General features: G+C 35.5%; 1 protein-coding gene across 1 annotated transcript in view; it reads left to right on the top strand.

Moving 5' to 3' along the window:
• LOC129272532 (attractin-like protein 1) overlaps positions 1 to 22,007 on the top strand; it is a 60,090-nt gene that overhangs the window by 10,946 nt on the left and 27,137 nt on the right. The window contains exons 3-13 of the mRNA XM_064107897.1: positions 6,383 to 6,482; positions 7,696 to 7,912; positions 11,886 to 12,069; positions 13,615 to 13,769; positions 15,005 to 15,157; positions 15,663 to 15,812; positions 16,178 to 16,275; positions 16,494 to 16,611; positions 17,756 to 17,941; positions 19,086 to 19,280; positions 21,836 to 21,910. Of these exons, the coding sequence (XP_063963967.1) occupies positions 6,383 to 6,482; positions 7,696 to 7,912; positions 11,886 to 12,069; positions 13,615 to 13,769; positions 15,005 to 15,157; positions 15,663 to 15,812; positions 16,178 to 16,275; positions 16,494 to 16,611; positions 17,756 to 17,941; positions 19,086 to 19,280; positions 21,836 to 21,910 (1,631 nt within the window). The remainder of the gene's footprint in view (positions 1 to 6,382; positions 6,483 to 7,695; positions 7,913 to 11,885; positions 12,070 to 13,614; positions 13,770 to 15,004; positions 15,158 to 15,662; positions 15,813 to 16,177; positions 16,276 to 16,493; positions 16,612 to 17,755; positions 17,942 to 19,085; positions 19,281 to 21,835; positions 21,911 to 22,007) is intronic.

The following is a 22,007-nucleotide window of genomic DNA, read 5'->3' on the forward strand; positions in this document are numbered from 1 at the left end:
TACAGCCACTTTGATTGCTTTGAAACCACTTGGCGAGGAAAGAGTAGGCTTTTTTCTACCAGCTACATCTATAGAAGTGGCACATCGAAGCCTACCCCTCTCGGGGAGGGGGAGCTTTTGCTTAATATTGCCAATTTATTTGAAAATTCACAACATTGATGCCAAAAAGCGATTGTGCTTTGTTGTACACCCAATTTTATTGATTTGAGACCACTTAGAGAGGAAAGAGTAGGGTAGAGTAGAGTTTACCAGCTACATAATAAGCGCTGGCACGTCGAACCCTAGCCCTCTCAGGGGCTGTCTAAGTCAACCCCCCCCCTCCTCTATATCATGTATATTGCCTATTTTATTGGATATTTCACCATTTTGGATCACCCATTGAGGCAAAAGCGCGTTTCTACTATATAGTACAGCCAATTGTATTTTCTTGCAATGACTCGGAGAAGAAAGAGTAGGCTTTGCTCTATCAGCTGTAAAGAAGTGTTGGCAAATCGAAGTCTATCCCCTTCAGAATGTTCGAGGGCTGTAGAATTTACCTCACCAATTTTCGGTATTTGACTATCTATTGGACATTCACCATTTTGGATCACTCATTAAGGCAAAAGGGCGTTTTTACTATATAGTACAGCAAATTCTATTTTCTTGCAATGACTTGGAGAGGAAAGGGTAGGCTTTGCTCTATTAGCTCCATATAAAGAAGTGTTGGCAAATCGAAGCCTATCTCATTCAGGCGGCTGTAAAAGTTAAAAAACTAATTTTCGGTATTGGCTACTTGTTGAAAATTCACCATTTTGGAGCCCCCATTGAAGAAAAAAGGCGTCTCTGATATATAGTTCTGCCACTTTTATTGCCTTGAAACCGCTGAGAGAGAAAAGAATGGGCTTTGCTTTATCAGCTATAAAGATGTGCTGGCAAATAAAAGCCTACCCCCTTCTGGGGTCTGTCGAAATCACCCCCTCCCCCCTTTGCATCATTGCCTATTTATTGGAAAATTCACAATTTTTGAGCCCCCATTGAGGTAAAAAGGCATCTCTGATATATAGTTCTGTCTCTTTTACTGCCTTGAAACCAATTAAGGAGGACAGCATATGCTTTGCTCTATCAGCTACCTATAAAGAAGTGCTGGCACATTGAAGCTTACCCATCTGGGCGGCTGTCAAACCATCCCACCCCTTTTGCATTATTGCCTAATTATTTGAAAATTCACAATTTGTGAGCCCCCATTGAGGCAATATGCACTTCTGCTGTATAAACACCCGATTTCATTTTCTTGAAACCATTTGGAGAGGAAGAGTTTGGAGAGTAGATTCCCCTCTTTCAGCTATATATTTCGAATTGCTGCCATATCGAAGCCTGACCCACTTCAGGGGACTATAGATGTTACCCCACCTTTTTTACGATTTTTGCCAATTCATTGAAAAACTCGCCATTTTGGAGCCCCCATTGAGGCAAAAAAGGTGTTTCTGGTATATAGTAGAGCCACTTCTTTATATATAGCTGATAGAGGAAAGCCCAAGTAGTTTCAAGGCGGTAATATTGGCAGAACTATATATCAGAACCGCCTTTTGGCCTCAATGGGGGCTCCAAAATTGTGAATTTTCAAATAAGCAATAATGAAAAAGGGGCGGGGTGATTTCAACAGCCCTCTCACGGGGATATGCTTTTATTTTCGAGCATGAATTTATATGTAGCTGTTTAAAGCAAAGCCTTTATTCTTTGTGGTTTCAAGGGTGAAAAAAGGCAGAACTATATATCAGAAATGCCTTTTTGCCTCAATGGGGGCTCCAAAATGGTGAATTTCAAGATGGGGGGGGGGGGGTAATTTCGACAGTCCCCTGAAGGGAGCAGGCTTTTATTTGCCGGCACTTCTTTATATGTGCCTGATAAGGCGAAACCTATTATTTCCTCCCTAAGTGGTTTCAAGGCAGTAAAAGTGGAAGAACTATAAATCAGAAACGCCTTTTTGCCTAAATGGGGGCTTCAAAATTGTGATATTTTCAATAAATATGCAATAATGCAAAAGGCATGGGGTGATTTCAACTGCATCCCGGAGGGGTAGGCTTTTATTTGCCAGCACTTGTTTATATATAGCTGATAGAGCAAAGCCTACTCTTTCCTATCCAAGTCATTGCAAGAAAATAAAATTGGCTGTACTATATACATGTAGTAGAAATGCCCTTTTGCCTCAATGGGTGATTTAAAATGGTGTAATTTCAAATACACAGGCAATAAACATAATATAGAGGGGGAGAGGTTGACTAAGACAGGCCCTGAGAGGGCTAGGTTTCGATGTGCAAGCGCTTCTTAATAATGTGTAGCTGATACACCAAAGCCCATGCTTTTCTCTCCAAGTAATAGCAAGAAAATAAAATTGGCTGTATGATAATTATATAGTAGAAATGCCCTTATGCCTCAATCATGTCAATGGGTGATCCAAAATGGTGAAATTGCCAATAAATAGGCAATATTCATGATATAGAGGAGGGGGTGGGGTGACTTTGACAGCACCTGAGAGGGCTAGCGTTCGATGTGCTGCGCTTATTTATGTAGCTGATAGAACGAACTCTACTCTTTCAAATCAATAAAATAAAGCACAAACGCTTTTTTTGCCTCAATGTTGGGTCCAAAATGGTGAATTTCCAAAAAAATTAGCAATAAGCAATAGGGGGAGGGGTGACTTCCACAGCCCCCCCCCCCCGAGAGGGATAGGCTTCGATGTGCTACTTATTTTGATGTAGCTGGTAGAACAAAGCCTACTCTTTTCCTCTCCAAGTGGTTTTAAAGTAATTAAAGTGGATGTACTGTATAACAGAAATGCCTGTTTTGGCCTCAATGGGTGCTCCAAAAAACAGTTATTTTTCTAACAAATAGGCAATATACAACAACATGATATAGCAACGGGGGGGGGGGGGGGGGGGAGGACTTCGACACCCCCGCCCCCTGAAAATGTTAGGCTTCGATGTGCCAACATTTTGTTTTATGTAGCTGATAGAGAAAAGCCTACTCTTAACTCTGCAAGTGATTAACTAGCGGAGATAATTGCATTTAAGCTTTAACTATACATTATACATATATGTATTATACATGTTATACGTATTAATCTATGGAAATGCATACAAAAAGCGACATTTCTGAAATTGAAGTATTCAAGTTTGATACCTTATAAATTTGCTAAAAAGAATGATACAGAGTTGAAATTTCATCCACATGATAATAGTATATCCATAAAGTTTTCAGGAACATTTCAAGGTAATTGAATAATTTTTCATAGAATTATGTAAAATCATGTATTTGTAAAATTTTTAATTTTTGGGAAAAAATTACAAAAAATGCAGTTTTCTACTTAAAATCTCAGCCAAATGACCTACTTATCCCCTATAAATAGTACCAAATTGTAGAGAATTTATTTGGCTTTCATATGACACTAATTTTATGGCAATTGAATGCTTATGTCAAAATCTATGTACGAAAATTCAAATTCTCGGAAAATATGGCGGCCATTTTGAAAAAAGCGCCCTCACAGGTTAATTTTCAGGATGCAGCCTGTTTACCTCATATATTCATATTCAGCGTAAAAAACTGGTCTAGAGGCACTATATGAAAATTTCTCCTTCTCCAAGTGGCACCTTGCTCAGTTATAACCCGGACTATATGACCTCATTATTTTCTAGGTTGTTCCATCAAGACAATTATGCAAATTATTATGCTCAGTACTCAAGATCTATGGTAGTGATAGAGAGAAATTTATTTATTTTCTCACCAACATATAAACAGTATACAATATGTACATGTACAAGAATGAAAATGACATGTAAAGAGAAAAACGGAAACTACTGAAGAGTTTATAGGCCTATATAAAAACATACTCTCAAACAAGGTAAATACATAATAAGAAAATTAAATGAAAAATATACACACAGCGTCAACAATCACCAGCATACATACAAAGGGGATGGGGGACAGGGGGGGGGGGATAAATGTAGGATTAGGCAGGAAAAAATTATTTTGAATATTAATATGTACACATATTTTAACTTGGCTTTAAATGAAAATGTGGTAGTTGATATTATCAGAAAGATTGTTCGATATACAAGGGCCAGTATGCATTAATGAATTAAGTAAACTTTGTGTTTTAGCTTTGGTATAGTGAAATTTATTGCTTGACTGAGTGTTATGAGAATGAACAGAATGAACATTTTGTGAGCTTTGAGCTGTTTTGAGTAATTCCAAGATATACAGTATGCCAGGTTTGGCCATGAATAAGAATTGATGCAACAAGAATGTCAAATGACTTAAGAGTTCCATTACTCTGTCATCTTCTCCAAGCTATGTATTGGGGATTCATTGAACGAGACACTTTCATGAAGTATCCTTTCACCGAGTTTCATTGATGAATTGTTCTCAGCCAATAGGATGCAAGGATTTCAGTAGCTTATAACAAGTTGCCATTGATGAATCACTACATGAAATCCTGTCCAGATCCAATACCATCTTGAATGCATGAAGCCTAATCCACTTTACTAGTGTGGCTTTAGAGTTCAGTTGGCATTGGGAGCAAGGATGCCGAGGAACCACAAACCGCCACCACTGATTTTTTTCAGATCCAGGCATGCATCAATTTATCATGAAATGAATAAATGAATGAGTATTTCATGGAAGAGATACGTACACTGAGACTACAGTCTTGGCCACTAATTGGAATACTAGTAATGTTGTGAAAATAGAAAGTTTGAGATGGAGAACAGTGCTTTGTTGCATGTGACAATTTTTATTGTTTTGGTGAGCCTTTCTTTTATGCATCTTTATAACAACACTAAAAAAGCTGAAATCAACCGATTCTTTTTGTGTGTGTGCATGACAGTAGAACTTATTTTATTGTTACATGTTCTGTTATTAGTATCTTGCCAACCAGTACGTTGTGGGCGTATTTAGTACGTTTTTGCAACCAAAATACGACAGTACGTTTTTTCTTTAAAAAATATGATTTTGTAAAAAAAAAATCAACACAAATATGGTTGTTGGATCAATGTAATTTCAGGTAACTTGTTTTTTTTCTCAATAATTTTGTTAAAACCAGTGCGCATTTTAGCTTGCATGCAGCTTGAATGCCGCAATGAGTGTGCGTGCCATGCATTTTATTATAAAATGTAGTTTTTTTTTTATCACTGAATACAATTTTTCATTCCCAGAAGTTGGGAGGTCTGTTAAAAGCAATACATGTAACATTATTGACATGGGAGATTTGTGTTTAACACCTGCATTTATTCAACCCTTCCCCCAGGATATTTTTAATTACATGTTTTTATATTGTATGATATTGATGAACTGAATTCATTTCAATTATTGTCTTGGATCAATTTCTATAGGAGTCCTCTGATGTAGATTTAGTATTTTGAAAGGTTTTCCATCAACAAAATAAACGACTACGGGGCGCCCCACAAACAGACTGCTGTTATTAAAATTGATGACATTTTCCAAAATGAACTCCATATCGGTGCATGACCATGAACTACATGTCCCATGGAATGGAGTGAGAGGAAGGTGTGTGCTATTGGAATGGTAGAGTGTGTACATGTATGTGAGGATTTCAATATATTGATGAGTGCATGTACAGGTATATTATGAATACAATGATCATGGTAGTGTTGATTGAATGAGTTATAAAAGGTTTCAAATTTCCAGATTAGATTCTGTCCCCTCAATGATTTTCCCCATGGAAAGAGTATTATTAAAGGGAAATGAAACCTTTGGAACAAGAAAGCTTGTGTGGAAACGAAAAAATCAAAGAAACAGATCAACGAAAGTTTTAGGAAAAATCAGACAAATAATGAGAACGTTATGAGCATTTGAATATTGCGATCACTAATGCTACAATGTATGGAGATCCTCTCATTGGCAATGCGATAAAGATGTGTGATGACGTCACTTGTGAACAACTCTCCCATTACTTTAGTTTATCACATCTATCAGTAGATCATGTATTCTTTCTGTATATCATTCCAAGCTTCTGCTATTAAAGGCACGTCTTGTTCATTTCTGTTTTACCATGTACATAATGTCATTCAATCTAAAGATTGTCAGTTTACAGTTTGCCTGTTTACAGTTTGCCTGTTGGACACAGTGCTAAAAAATATAAAATTTATACATTTTAAACAACTCTGAAAATCAATTACAAATTTGCACCAAAATATACTTCCACAGGGTATATCCCATACTTCTACTATTAATAATAATATCATATTTTACCCAGGTTACATGTAGCCACTTTGCAGACAAATGAATATAGATCAAATGCCAATTGTGATGGTTGTAATGGAAGATGCAATGTAAGTTTAAACTTTTTTTTTCATTTCCTCTTTCTCTCTTATTTTTGTTGTTTCAGATACAACATTCCATCAGAATCATCATTGGTCATCAATACTGAAGCAGACTACGGTGTCCTTCCCAGACCAAGATTTTCACATTCCACAGTCTTTTACGAGGTATGACCATTTCATTGTCTTCATGGAGATATAAATATAGAAAAACAAGCATTTTAATAAGAGTGGTCTTGGCAATGTTGCAATGAACATTGTACTGCTCCCTCGTAAGATGATGTTTTACATGAAATCTTCAACCATGGCTACATTTACGTCATTTAGCGAGTAAAATATTCTGACAATTATGCAGTTTCCTGAGGCCCTTGTTTAGTAGTGTTTTCTCTTAAATTATTTATTTTTTCCCTGATTTCCTACCCTCTATCCTCTCTCTTGGTCTTCTTTCTTTCTTTCTTTCTTTCTTTCTTTGGTCATACGAGGTATGACCATTTCATTGTCTTCATGGAGATATAAATATAGAAAAACAAGCATTTTAATAAGAGTGGTCTTGGCAATGTTGCAATGAACATTGTACTGCTCCCTCGTAAGATGATGTTTTACATGAAATCTTCAACCATGGCTACATTTACGTCATTTAGCGAGTAAAATATTCTGACAATTATGCAGTTTCCTGAGGCCCTTGTTTAGTAGTGTTTTCTCTTAAATTATTTACTTTTTCCCTGATTTCCTACCCTCTATCCTCTCTCTTGTTCTTCTTTCTTTTATTTCTTTCTTTCTTTCTTTCTTTCTTTCTTTCTTTCTTTCTTTCTTTCTTTCTTTCTTTCTTTCTTTCTTTCTTTCTTTCTTTCTTTCTTTCTTTCTTTCTTTCTTTCTTTCTTTCTTTCTTTCTTTCTTTCTTTCTTTCTTTCTTTCTTTCTTTCTTTCTTTCTTTCTTTCTTGCTTTCTTGCTTTCTTGCTTTCTTGCTTTCTTGCTTTCTTGCTTTCTTGCTTTCTTGCTTTCTTGCTTTCTTGCTTTCTTGCTTTCTTGCTTTCTTGCTTTCTTGCTTTCTTGCTTTCTTGCTTTCTTGCTTTCTTGCTTTCTTGCTTTCTTGCTTTCTTGCTTTCTTGCTTTCTTGCTTTCTTGCTTTCTTTCTTGCTTTCTTGCTTTCTTGCTTTCTTGCTTTCTTGCTTTCTTTCTTGCTTTCTTTCTTTCCTCCTTCCTTCCTTCCTTCCTTCCTCCCTTCTTTCTTTCTTCCCCTTCCTCCCTTCTCTTTCAATTACTCTGTAATTCCCCCCTTTAATATTCACTCTCTTCAGAAATATCACTAGTCCTTTTTTTGTAAATGCAGTTCCTGTAGTGATGAGCGCTCTCACCTTACATTGTATTTGATTTTTGCAGGATACATTTTATATGTACGGTGGATCGTTGTTTGGGAGTGCTATAACAGCAGAGATGTGGTCCTTTCATCTTCCTAGTCTAACATGGACCAACATGACGGATGGACCCTATGCCTTGGAGGGTCACAGTGCTCATATCATTGATGATGTCATGATTGTTATCTTCGGGTATAGTCCCATATATAGCTACACTAACTTGGTCCAGGAATATAACATCAGTAAGTGAATGAAGTGCAGAGAATTATACAGTTGCATGCAAAATTATTCAACCTCCCATCGATTGTATGTGAAAATTGCAATTGGGTGGTCTATGAGTGATCGACCTTGACTTTTGCTCTGGTTTTTCATTTGTAATAATCTATTTATGCTTGAATGATTCATTCTTGTTCATTTTGCCAGAATGTACAAAATGTGATGGGGGAGGAGGTGAAAAAATTTGCATGCACCTGTATATGTATCAGAGGTTGGAGCATAGTTTAGAAAGAAAAGTAAGGTTGATCTGAGCCTTATGAAATTATATTATTAGGTTTATCCTGCGTGCTTATAAAGAGTTATGTAAAGTGAAATAATTTGATTACTCATTTGATTTCTAATGGGCCCAGTAACAAACAAGACTTCTGATCATTTGCTGGAAAGTCAGTATGCAATATAAATGTGCAATAATTATATAATTATGATTAACCATTTAACGATTGCAAATGATTGTGTAACTGGGCTTTTAAGTCTCATTAGTTTGTTCATGTTTTATGTCTTTGCCCATATTAGAAGAAGAAAAAGAATAGAGTATATTACTGTGCTTCTGTCTTATTCATAATGAAATGAAATAAATATCCTCCCATAATATCATTGTTAAGTCTTACCAAACTTAAATAAGGCCTGAACTAGAACATTAACTGAAAAAGTGTACTTAGTAGACCATGCAACTACCTCTATATAGTCCTTATCAAACGATTGATCAATATTGTGTAGAGCTACCTTATTTGGGAATGTTTAGTTTCCTTCTGTGAAAAACAACAAACCAAGCAACCCTGAACTCCATAAAGGTTTATGAGTTGTGCAATTTCAGAACGCTTGCTGGAGAAGTTTGAAGTAGACATTTTGGTCCATATTCTGAAGTCTTGTTTAATTTAGGCTATTGTCTTTTTAACTCTGCAAAAATTCTGAGAAAAAATGTCAATACTGTGTTTACAAAGTGGTGCCCCACCCGCAAGTTTTTTGTTAAAACTTCCAGGGGCTCCCAATCCCATGTTTTTATCAAATTTTTATTCTGTATTTTTATGATTGACCTGAATTGAATACATTATTTCCAATGCTTACTCAGCTCTTTCGTCATGCTTTAATGATGAAGAAAACTGTTTCAGTTACTATTTCCAGATAGTTGTGAATTATGTGAGAGTCAGTTGAGCTGATAAATTGATTGATCATGTATTTGTGTCACAAGTGGCTGTCCATAATTAAGCCGCAACTTAAAACCAGAGTTTATATTAAATCCAACTTTAGAATAATAACCAATGACTTGAGGAGCTGAAGTGTATGTTTCAAGATCACTTGACTGTATAATGATCTGATGATGGCCTGGTGGTAGAATCATTGCCTGGCAAGGGATAAATCATAGATGAAATCCCCTTTTCTGACTTATTCTTCTAATTGAAAACTCAGCCTTAATTCCTGTGTGCAAGCCAGATTTGTCTTAACATTAATGTAGTTATGTATGTTATGGTCAGGTGGGAGAATCGAGTTTATTCATTAGAATGCACCATGTTTATGCATGGGGGTATCTGAATCTGATGAAGTTTTTCTTAGCATCAAAGGAAATCCAGTGGCCTTGGTTTGTTTCCTGAATGTAGGTTCACTATTATTGAGAATGAAAGCGAGTCAATAGTGATTATGTGAATGTTGTTAACCCATAGCCAGTCTATAGCCAACACATAGCTGACAGTCCATTGGGTTTAGGTGTGAAGACTCTCTGAATTCTCCCAAGTTGAAAGATTCCAGTAGTTAGGGGGTTAAGTAAATGATAGGTTAAAAGTCTACGCCAAGAAAGTTTGAGAAGCATTGGCGAGAAAAAAAAATTAAACTGTAATTTTGAGTTCCTTTTTTATTCTTTTAAATGCAAGTTCAATATCAAACGAAAATAAATTACTGGGATAGACAATGTGGATATGGCTCGTCATATTCTACAGTCTATTCATGTACATAAAGTACAAATTAGAGAGCTACATGTATATTTTGCTATATACATGTAGTTTAGACAGGTCTTTATGGAAATATCTGTATTGCAGCCAAATGGCTGAATTGCACAGATCAACAGTGATTGTAGTATTTACAGCATAAGTATAAAAATTACATGTCTTTACAACATATAGGTTCGATTAAATATAAACAATTTGTTACCTCCAGGATAATAAATTTGACTGGAAAACAAATGTACATATCTACATGATTTTACATTTATTCATTTTCCCTTAAAAAGGGATTTCATTAATTATTCAACATACAGTGTAACAAAACATCTTTTCAATGACAAATCAAATTTATGGCAGTACAATATAATACAACAGTAATACAACTGTCAATTCATATAGTAATTCACAAATTAAGAAAAAAAACGATAAAGAAATGATAATAATCAAATTGCAATTGCACAGGGAACAAAGAAGTGAATATAAATATCACTTCATGTAAACAAGGGTTGTAATGGAACCATTTCCTTGTGAACTTGATCGTGATGGTTGTCTGATGGTGACAGGTCAGGTGATTATTATAATTTAAATATGAAATATAGGGAGCGATGAGGATGAAGGACCATAGGTATATGAAGTTACCATCTAATATTGTACTCGATATAATGAGACTTTATTTTTATTATTTTCTTATTACTACCAAATCTAACATGAGTTCATCATGCTTATCAGCATTTTGCAGTTGTATTACAGTGAAAGTCAAAGAAAGATTATCCACATTTTAATATGTTTTTCTGTTATCTCATGACCTAGTATTTTGACCTTAAAATACAATATATTAACCGTCATAGAAAATGACCAAGATTATTATCTAGACTGAATGATATTCACCTTCCATTATGAAAAATCTATTGATCTAATCAATTGCCTATTATTCCAAATTTGGAAATGAGATTTAGCATATAAACAACATACTGAATTAATGAAATTTCTCCTAATTTCCCTATCTCATTTGATCGATATCATATTTAAAATCTGAATTGTTTACTGGCTCTTTGTGGCATTTCTTTAAATGTTGATGTCTTTAAATTTTGTGTGAATTTTTAGAGATCTTGAAATGTGAATAGCTTTTCAATTATAATAGAAAAAGTATAATGAGTAGTTTATTTTGGTAGTGAAAATGTCAAAATATAGATCTGCAAAATAATAATAATAATAGCCAATTTTTATAAAGCGCTTTTCCCAGAATGGGTCAAAGCGCGTTTATACAGCAAAAGATGATATTGCAATCGTTTTTATCTGACTTTCATTATTTGTGCCTTGTTTCAACGTCGGCCAATGTCAGTGGACTCAGTTTCATGCTTTATGGACTTTTATCTGATAAAAGATGAATATTATCCAGCTTGCTGATTAGCTGATAAGATTGCAGTTCAGTCTAGTCTGAATGATACAGACTCGGATCTAACATTTGTGATTTTGATCAATACACTGTAGTAATTCAAATTGAGCGAGTTGACTTGGTCAGTTACATGTAAGCACTGGCCTGATAGTAGGTTCAAGTCTATCTAGGGTGGATGACTAAATGCCTGCATTGTGTGTTACCATGCCCCTCCCTTGTTTCATACTTGGTGTAGGCTATTTTACATTAAAAAAACACTCAGTCCCTTGGATAGGATGTTTGAATGGAGGCCCTGTGTAGAGGAGAATCACTACCTTTGCATGTGAAGAACACACTGCATTATTCGTATAATATTAGAGGGAAAACCTGGTGTAGTTGTCCACCTGCACCCCCCCCCCATTCAGTTATATTGGTAGGAGAGACCTATACATGATGTAGGGGTCATCAGGATTCAGTTTGCTTTTAACCTCCCAGGCACAGACAATGCCAAACAAATAATAAGAAATAATAAATATTTTTTTTGTTTTTTAAATGAATGGATTAATATATCATTGATTGATTTGTGAATATTGTTGATTACATGTTTTTCCTTTGTTTGCCTCATTATAGCATCAGGTCAATGGTCTGAGGTGAAGACTAGGGGAGCTGCTGTAGAAGGGGCATATGGCCATTCCAGTGTGTACCATCCCAGCAGTGGCAAGGTATACATACACGGAGGATTTAAACTGAAGGCTGGTAAAGAACACATGCTGTCAGATCAAACATACCAGTATGATATCAATACAAGATCATGGTGAGTCGATGCATTTATCCTCGATCATTCCGCACACCTAATACCAAACAGGGTGCTACATAACTTTTAAGAAGCACTTGCCCATGGGCAAGTAAATTTTAAATAGTTGGAATATACTTGCCCAAAATTCTATTTCACTTGCCCGAAAAAAAATCATTGAAAAAAAAAGTATTACCTCTCCAAAAGAAAGTTTTGCGGTTTTATAAACCATTGACCTTTTTCTCTCTTTTGACATGAACTGATCTACTTTGTTATTGCATTTTTTTTTCCAAAGTGATTTTATCTTGCCTGCCATGACCAATGAATTAGGGTCAATATATCATATCGACCCTAATTTTGGTCATTCTACTGTGAGAATTTCGCTTGCCCAATTCAGGCAAGTAGTTTTGGTCTTTACTATAAAACACTTGCCCGACTCTAACTGTTTCTTGCCCCGGGCAATCGGGCAAGTGCTTATGTAGCACCCTGCCAAATTAGTCCACTAAGTTGCAGACTGGCCACTGACAGACGAGTTGGATCATTTTTTTTTTCCATGTGGGCAATTCCGTAAAATAATCAACCTTTATGTACATCCGACCCCCATTCTTCTCAAGTTTTACTTCACTTCATAAACTGACCAAGTCATGGTCCTTTGACAGCATTACAGACTGTCAAAAGAACAAGAAATCATGCAGAGACAGAAAATTTCATGAAGGTTTCATATACATGGGGTCGGACGTACATATTTTATTGAATTGCCCATATGCTAATTAATTTACTTCTCTGTTTCTTACGATAGGGGATAACAGGAGAATAATGTTCTCGGATACAGCAAAATAAGTTAATATCGAAGAATTGCACCTTTTTTGAAAAATTACATTGATTATCCTTTGGTTTTGTAAACAAGCAGTTAAGAAATACTTGATCAACCTTTACTCCTGTTATGTTGCGAGACTCTTACCCTTTACCCTTTTTTTGGGGGGGGGGGGATGATTATACATAAAAACTTGGTGTATCAACATTTGACAAAAGTAATGCAGCTTTCATATACATGTTTCTTGGCTTCCTTGGTTGATCATTATATACAGGTTTCACCATATTATACATATAGTGCATGCTAAGGAGTTCAATATACCTTAATATGAATGTCCATAGATTTCAAATTTCGAGTTGAAATATAAACGTACAAGAGAAATTTGAAATTTATGTATATGAATGATGTTGAATATTGAACAACAATTAGCATGTACTATGTGTTATACATGTATAAGATGGAAACACTTCTGACTTGAAACTGTATCAAAATATATGTTAACTTACCTGAACTACAAAATGTACATTTGCAAGGCTTTAGGATGTGACGTCACAATAAGATTCAATTATTGCGTTATAAAAAATGAAGGTGTAATATGCGTTTGGCCTGATTTCAGTATTTTTTGCTCCTTTTTCATAGATTAATGCATGGGAAAAATCTATTTTTTTCATATTTTTGCTAAATTCTGTGGTGTTGTACAACACAAATATAAATGAATATTATTAATTCAAATTTATGTTTTATTCCTGTAGGCTTTTATTGAAGGAGAGCAGTCAGCCACGGTTTTTTCATTCTGCAGTGATTCTCCACGGGTTAATGCTTGTATTTGGGGGCAATACACATACTGATAATACACGCCCTAATGGAGCCAAGTGCTACTCAAAAGACTTCTTAGCATATAATCTTGGTGAGTAATAAAATGACACGATATTGGTGTTTTCTACAATGTCATAGGGTTAGGGTTAAGAGATTTCTCAGATATTATAAAATTGTTGTCATGCACAAAGCAAAAAGAAATCAGCAAATGCATAAAAATCATATTCTGGTTGTAAAATACGAGATATGATATAAATACTGACAAAATTATGGCACTGAATAGTATATGATACAAAATTACACAACCTTGATACATGACAATGTGTTGCCAAATCAAACCTTATGTACGCTGCATATACAGCGGGGCCAAAACTATATCAAATTTACTGGTGCTGCGGGAGGACCGGATCAAGCATTCGCTGGCCCATGAGCCGTTGGGCGCCGGTTAGACACTGAAAAAGCCAACACAAACACAACATAGAGTCACAAACAACACATCACACACCACTGGTCTAATTCTTACAATTGTCTTAATGATTTGGTATGAATATACCAGTTTTTTTAAATCTTTCATAATGATGATAACTGATAAGGGTGACGTATTAATAATGGTGATGTTCCTAATTATGATAATAGCAAGGTGATAAATGAGAGAAGGAGCTGAGAGGAATGGGTAGGATAAGATAGAGGAAGTATCTGATGATGGTAACAATAGTATTTGTAGTGGTGGTGGTGGTGTTGGTGGCAAGGAAGAGGAGGTTTCCAATGTTGTTGTTGATGTTTATCTAACCTTGTAAGGTTGATGATGGTTGTGTTGGTGTTGGTGGTGATGATGATGAGGAGGAGGGTTATCATGTTGTTGATCATGATTATGATGATGTAGTGATGTTTTTGGAGATAGTGTTAATGATGGCGGTGGTGTTGATAATGATGATGATGACGATGACGACGATGATGCTGACGATGATGGGAGTAGTGATTATCGTGGTTGTTTTGGGGGTGGTGGAGTTGGTGATGGTGATGATGATGATGATGTTGATGATGATAATGATGGTGGTGATGATGTTAGTGATGTTTACGATGATGGTGATAATAATGATGATGGTGATGATGTTGATGATGTTAGTGATCTTTATGATGATGGTGATGAGGATGATGATGTTAATGATGTTTATGATGATGGTGATGGTGATGATGATGATGATGCCAATGATGATGAAGAGTAGGAGGATTGTTCACATATAGGCATGGATGAGGATGATTAATCTATATTCTGACTGACAATTCAGTGAATCTGATAATGAATTTGCATTTCTCTTTAAACAGAGTGTCGAAGCTGGGAGTCGATAGAAATGAGCACAGGGTTACACAACGAGGTATCTCGTTTCGCTCATGGAGCATTTATTTATGAAGAATCTATGTGGATATACAGCGGATACAATGGTCTTCTCTCTACCAGTGCCTTATTATATATCCCAGGTATATTTTTGCTTTCATCTAGGAATAATATATATTCTAAAATTCCTATGATATTAATCCATACAAAAGTAAAGGGAGGCCTTCACTAGTTATCAAAGTGAGCACAAGGGACGAAATTTACTGTAGCCGTTTATGTACTAAAAACTGTGGAGGAAACTAAATGGGGAACAAAAATCACTGTTTTCCAGCTGTTTTCAAGAGTTACAAAATTGCTCAAAACAGCTATAAAAAGGAGGGAAGAGAGCTAAAAAAATAGCTACAAAACAGCTCTAAAAGAAACGGAAAGTGATGCAAAAAGCTAGAATAGGGCAAGTGTCTCACTGTATTTGGTCTAACAAAGATTTTATAGAAGATGTACAAATCCCTTTGATGTTTGATTAATGTCTATTCATAAGAAGTGTCTATGTACAAGCACATATGATTATATTTGATTGATTCTGGATGTCACTCATATAGTGCCCAATTTACGACTGATTGATAATTCTTTCTTCATTCTTTTTTCCAGGGAATTGTTCTGTTATTACTAATTCTTCCGTGTGTTGTGAAGGCCTTCCAGGCCTCTGGTGCGTCTGGGATCTGGTCAATGAAATCTGTGTATCAGTTGACTCCGTCCCAGAGATAGCCAGTAACCACTCAACCTGCCCCATAGAAACAGGTAGGTCATATCAAAGAAGAGTTCCCCAAAACCACTCAACCTGCCAATAGAAATAGGTATGTCATATCAAAGAGGGCTACCCAATAACCTCTCAACCAGCCCTAGTCAGTCATATCAAAGAGCACTAGCTAATATCCACTCAATCCCTAAGTTTTGAGGTTGAATTTTGACTTTTAAAAAAATGTATGTGGATTTAAACAAGAGTCTACATCCTTTTTATTTATTTGAGCTTGCAAGATTAACAAAAAATAATATATAAATCCCAAATTAGTTATCTGGTTTATGTTTCTGATAATGCAAGCTTTCTGATGAAACCGTTTTAGCATTTGAAGAGATCATTTATCACTTCACTGTCTATCCAACAGATCCACAGTGTGGTCTGATGACGACCTGCCAATCATGTGTTGAGGTACCTGGCTGTGGTTTTTGCGATGGAAACTGCAGTGGACACTGTGCTGATAAGGTAAGACTTTGGATACATGTATACGGGTTGTTATACAATCGGGGTATGCCAAGCTGTCTCACTGGACTAAAATAAAATTCATTCAGATTCCTTAATTTGTGTGTGTGTTTTAAACAAGTGAAATGATATCTGTTAAAATAATGAGGCATAATGTCGCCCACTCATTTTCCATAATGGGTTCGGTCATTTAATAAGGTCATCTGTCAATTGCTTTTCAGATCGTGAGTCGAGAATGCGAGCCAGCCTCCTGTTCAGTGTTCTATAATTGTCGGTCATGTAACAGTCAGAACTACTGTCAGTGGTCTGGAGGAAAGTGTCAGTCATTGCAATCTGGAGGTAACTTTGGTCATTTTATTGGAATAATGATCATGATGATGATGATGGTGGTGGTGATGGCCATGGTGATGGTGATGATGATGATGATAATGGTGATGATGATGATGATGATGATAACAGTGATAGTGATGGTGATGGAGATGATGAGGATAATGATGATGATAATGATGATGATGATGATGATGATGATGATGATGATAATGGTGATGTTGAGGATGATGATAATGATAATGTTGATGATGATGATGATGATGATGATGATGATGATGATGATGATGATGATGATGATGATGATGATGATGATGATGATGATGATGATAATGATGATGATGATGATAATGATAATGTTGATGATGATGATGATGATGATAATGATGATGATGATGATGATGATGGTGGTGATGATGATGATGATGGTGATGATGATGATAATGTTGATGATGATGGTGAGGATGATGATGGTGATGACAATAAATATGATAATGATTATGTTAATGATGATAACGATGATGATGATGATAACGACGATGATGATTGTGATGATTATGATGTTGGTGATGGTAAAGATGATGATAATGAATATAACAGTAATGATGATATTTTAATTTCTCTAGAGCTATTACAAACTAAAGTTTTTTTATGGCACTTCACAAAAGATGAACAGCAAAGAAAAGAATGATCCATTGTTGCTGACTTAATTATTGATGAAATAGCCAGGAAAACTCCCAAATGAAGGAGACTAATGTTTGAATCTTGAAAGCTCATTCCAGCTCTTGATATACAATTACCCAATATGATGCAATAATTTCAAACTCTTACTTAAAAATGAGAGTAGTTGCTTTTTATTGCATTGTGAAAAGCATCTTATTTATTGAAGTGGCTGTCGATATGTAAAGTAAATGTGAGTAAAAATTATTGATAAAGTTTCATTTCTAAATTATTATCTTTCTGTTCAAATATAATTATTTAATGTCTTTTCATCATATGATCACGATTCCAGATTATTCCCACACTATCTCTATGACCAATTAAAATTGGTTCAGTTTGTAAAATATGCAATATCATTGGCACACTCTTTGAAATGAGATTTGTTTTATTGGCAGACTCTTTGAAATAAAGATTTTTTTTATCTGTTTCCATACAGGTAATACAGGGTCTTGCAGCGAGCCATGCGATAATTTTGCTACCTGTTCATCGTGCCTGTCAGACAATGCTAATAGCTGTATGTGGTGTCAAAGCCAACAGAGATGTATTGATTCCACAACGTACATGACTTCATTTCCATTTGGCCTCTGCCTGGAATGGAGGACTAATGTAGAGAAATGCCCAAGTAAGTCAAGAGATTTATTGATATATAAAATAATTAAATACATGTAGATGAATAAATAAATAAAAATATAAAGCACGTTATAAGTATGTTTCAAAGACATACCCTGTATTAGGAATATGTAGTAATCAACAAAGAATATGAATATTAAAACATTACTACAATTAATTAGAAATACAGTATAGAAATATTCAAGATTATGCAACTTAAATACAAGGATCGATGTGTTAATCATTTCACTCAGTACTAATGATTTACATCATAAACTACTGAAATACTGAATAAAAATGATTTTAAATACAAATTAACTTCAGGATATTCTTTCAAACACATTACTATGGAAGGGATGGATGAGATGGTCAAACTTATTAAGAAGTGAGTTTTCAGGAGAGATTTAATCAATACTAATGCCGGCGCTTCATTTCAAATAATAAATTGTATCTTCAGTCATGAGATGGATCACACCCTAGACTGAATTACATGGTCAGGGGTTCAAATCCCACTGTCCTACTAACATCCTTTTGCTTGATATTAATCTGCATTTGCCACTCTCCATCTGTAACCCTAAAATATAGGCTTAAGACTGGGCTACATTGACACAAGAAGAGTGTGTCAGACGCTGTCTAGACCTACAAACATACCCTTTTAAGAAGCACTTGTATTAGCCTTACAAAAAGTTAAAAAAAGAAAATCTGTACAGATTATTTATTTGATATTATGCAGCTCTTAGAACTGACTATTGTTATTATTCAATTCAAAATGTCATTGAATGTATTCATTCTTTTGTCTTACACTTATCTGGACCCCACAGAAAACCAGCCACTTTGGCTGAACAGCGCCAATCCAAGACTAATGGGAGAAAGAATATATAAAATGAAATGAAAATAAAAGAGTATGTGCGTGTGTTTGAGTTTTAACAGACGTGTATCAATTAGATTTTATTTATGCTTGGGACCAACATTTACCGTCGCCATCTGCAAGACATGACCTAAGACTTAATCTTCAAATCTCTGCTTCAAATTGTAACTTCTTCAATGTAGCTTGGATTACAAGCACACATCACAATGCCCAGTTATACTTATTAGTAGAGCCTGATTGGTAGATTTGCCTATGAATCATGAATCTCACTTTGTTCTTTTCTTTGAAGAAACATGTTCTGACTACCAGACGTGTGCCGAATGCCAGGGCGATCCTGGATGTGGTTGGTGCGATGCTGGTAATAGAGACGGACTAGGGGCGTGTATGACCGGTAGCTACACAGGACCCATCAACGCGGAGCTGGACCCCGTCGTTGATTACGCCATGTGTCCCGCACAGAGGTGGTATTTCGTCCAGTGTCCATGTAAGTCGACACCCGACACTCCTCCCCCTTCAAGTTTGTTGAGTGTCGTAGAATGTGATAGACGTATGTATTCCGAATGAAAATAAATCAGAGAAGTAATCTAGTTTGTGAAAACACGTTGATCTTGCCGATGAAAAAAAAAAGAGTTAAAAGGAAGCGATAAAAGCAGAAAAGTTTTTTTCAGCATATTAAAAGCAAAGTAAAAGCTTTCAAAATTCTGTTCTTGAATTTCAGTCTTTATCCTTTCCCTTGATCCGTTCTTATTTTAGTATCTATTCCTGATCGTATAAACACATTCAAGTTCAAGCTCTCCATTTTTATATACTGTAGCTTTACACTAGTGCATGATAGTGGAATTCTATTTTAAATTATTATATAAGTTGAGTGAGGATAGAAATTAGATGACGAGGTACTGTGTTATTTATTGGAAGATTTTAGGATATAGAAGTGAATCTGTTCACTATGAAATAGAATAAGTAATTATTTAATGTTAAAACCATTTGTTCTGTAGTCCTAAGCTCAGTTTTAGACCAATAATGAAAATCTTTGGCAATTGAAATCTTCCAAGACAGAAATTTGCACCAAGGCCACCTATACATTCCTCGATGAAATATATATATGTACCAATTTAGTGGTACCCCATTATTTGTGGGAAATATTATTCCAAGATCATATGACTTGAGAGTTAGACCAAGACCTAGACCAATTCTGCAATGCTTGATTAAGGTCTTGGTCAGGACCAAGGCATTCCAGAAGGCCAGGGCTTATTCATGAGAGAAAGAAGTAATATTGGTCTGAGACTGATAGTGTCTGGTTTTGTGTCTGTTGATGTACTTTTTATGTGTTGCATGTTGCATGAGATCATTCTTGTACATTCTGTTAGTATGCATCTTGACATCTCCCCCCCTCATCACTCCAGTTATTAAATGGTTGCTTTATTCATTTCATGTCGATTTGTATGCAGAGCAGAGGATATGCCACTCATTCAGCTATTCTTTCAATAATTCTAATTTTTATTTAGAATTTTCACACAATATGGGATCCCCTGTAGATGTTCAAATATTGGAATGATTTGTTCACTCACATTATAAACTCATTTTGATTTAACAAAAGACATGTTTATGAATTATGCAGCTCAAAGATTTTTCAAATATTGAAGATTTTGTGCAGTTTGTAGTTATAATTCATATTGTGTGATTCTCTTTCTAAAAAAAAAAACCCGCATTAATTTCATTTAATTTCTTCTTGTCTTAAGCCATTCTCTTTCCTATCTGCATTGATATATTCTGTCACTTCTTCCTCCTCTTCATTCTCCCTCCCCCTTCTTCCCAGTGGCGTAATGATCAAAATATTTTGAGGGGGCAAGATATTACGTATCGGGTAAAATTTATAAAAAGTTGCGAGCGAGCAAAAATTTTTGACGTTTTCATACAAAAATCAAAATTTGTGATAGATTTCGACAAAATATTCAGAAAATAATATCATATCTCACCCTTCTCTTCTCTTTTTTCTTTTCTTTCTTTTTCCCTTTTTTTCTTGGTCTTAAATTTTTTTGGGGGCAAGCACCCCTACAACCCCCATCTGTATGCCACTGCTTCTTCCCTACTCATCTCTTCCCCCTCCTAAACCCTTCTCTTCCTCTTCCCACCCTCTTCTACTCTTCCTTTTCCTCCTGCTCCACCTCATCCCCCTCTTTCTCCTCCTCCTACTCTGCCTCTTTCCCCTCTTCTCCTCCTCCTACTCCTCCTCCCCCTCTTGACTCTTTCTGTCTTGATCTCTACATACATGTATCAACCTCTTGTCTCAGCCCTTCTACCTCTTTCATACTCCTTCTATGCATAATCTTTGTCCTCTCTTTGTATCCGGCTTCCTCTGTAGTTCTACCCCTTTAACATACGTCCATAAACATATCTCTCTTAACCTCTCTTCTTCATACACTCAATCTACCTTTATCATCTTGTTATAAATGTAATTATTTATCATATATCTTTTCATAGTAGATTATTAGCTTCCATTGTTCCTTTTCACTCCACATAATGGATAAAAATGTTTTTCCTCAAATTCTTAAGATTTGACAACTAATTAAACCATAGAGCAATGTTCATTCAATTATTTAATTAATATTATCTACCAACCATGTAGTCTTTTGCATACAGACCAGTTTAAAAACTCTCCTTCATAATACTGTTCTGATTGTAATAAATTTTAATGAATGGCTAATATTGTGTTTTACCTATCATTTCATTAATTTCTCTTTGTTTATCATCTTCATTTTCATGTAGAGTATTTTAGATTTACGATGTACATCACCTCCATTTTGTTATTTGAAACATCGCTGCCCGTTTCATTTTTAACCGTTTCTTAATCGACGTAGAAATACTTGAATGTTTGTGATTAGCTGCTGAATATTTTGTTCTTTTCTTTATTTTTTATCTTTGTTTTTTTGTTTTGTGCATTTGGTGATCCTCCTCCTTGGATTCTGCTGTCCTTACTCCTCGGTCCAACCGATCTCCATCATTTGTATCCATCCCCAAACCCGTTGGACACACACATAGCATGCCAGTGCAATGGTCACAGTACCTGCCCGAAAAATTCGTCTGAGTGTGGCTTGTGCGAAGACTACACAGAAGGTGCGACAATTTTGAAAGCTTTTGATGTTGTTGATTTTTTATAGTTTAATCAATGTCTGTTTTATTTTTTTATACAAGTTTGGTTTGACTGTGTTTT

This window comes from Lytechinus pictus, chromosome 12 (assembly GCF_037042905.1).
Source record: "Lytechinus pictus isolate F3 Inbred chromosome 12, Lp3.0, whole genome shotgun sequence".
NCBI classification, from domain to species: domain Eukaryota; kingdom Metazoa; phylum Echinodermata; class Echinoidea; order Temnopleuroida; family Toxopneustidae; genus Lytechinus; species Lytechinus pictus.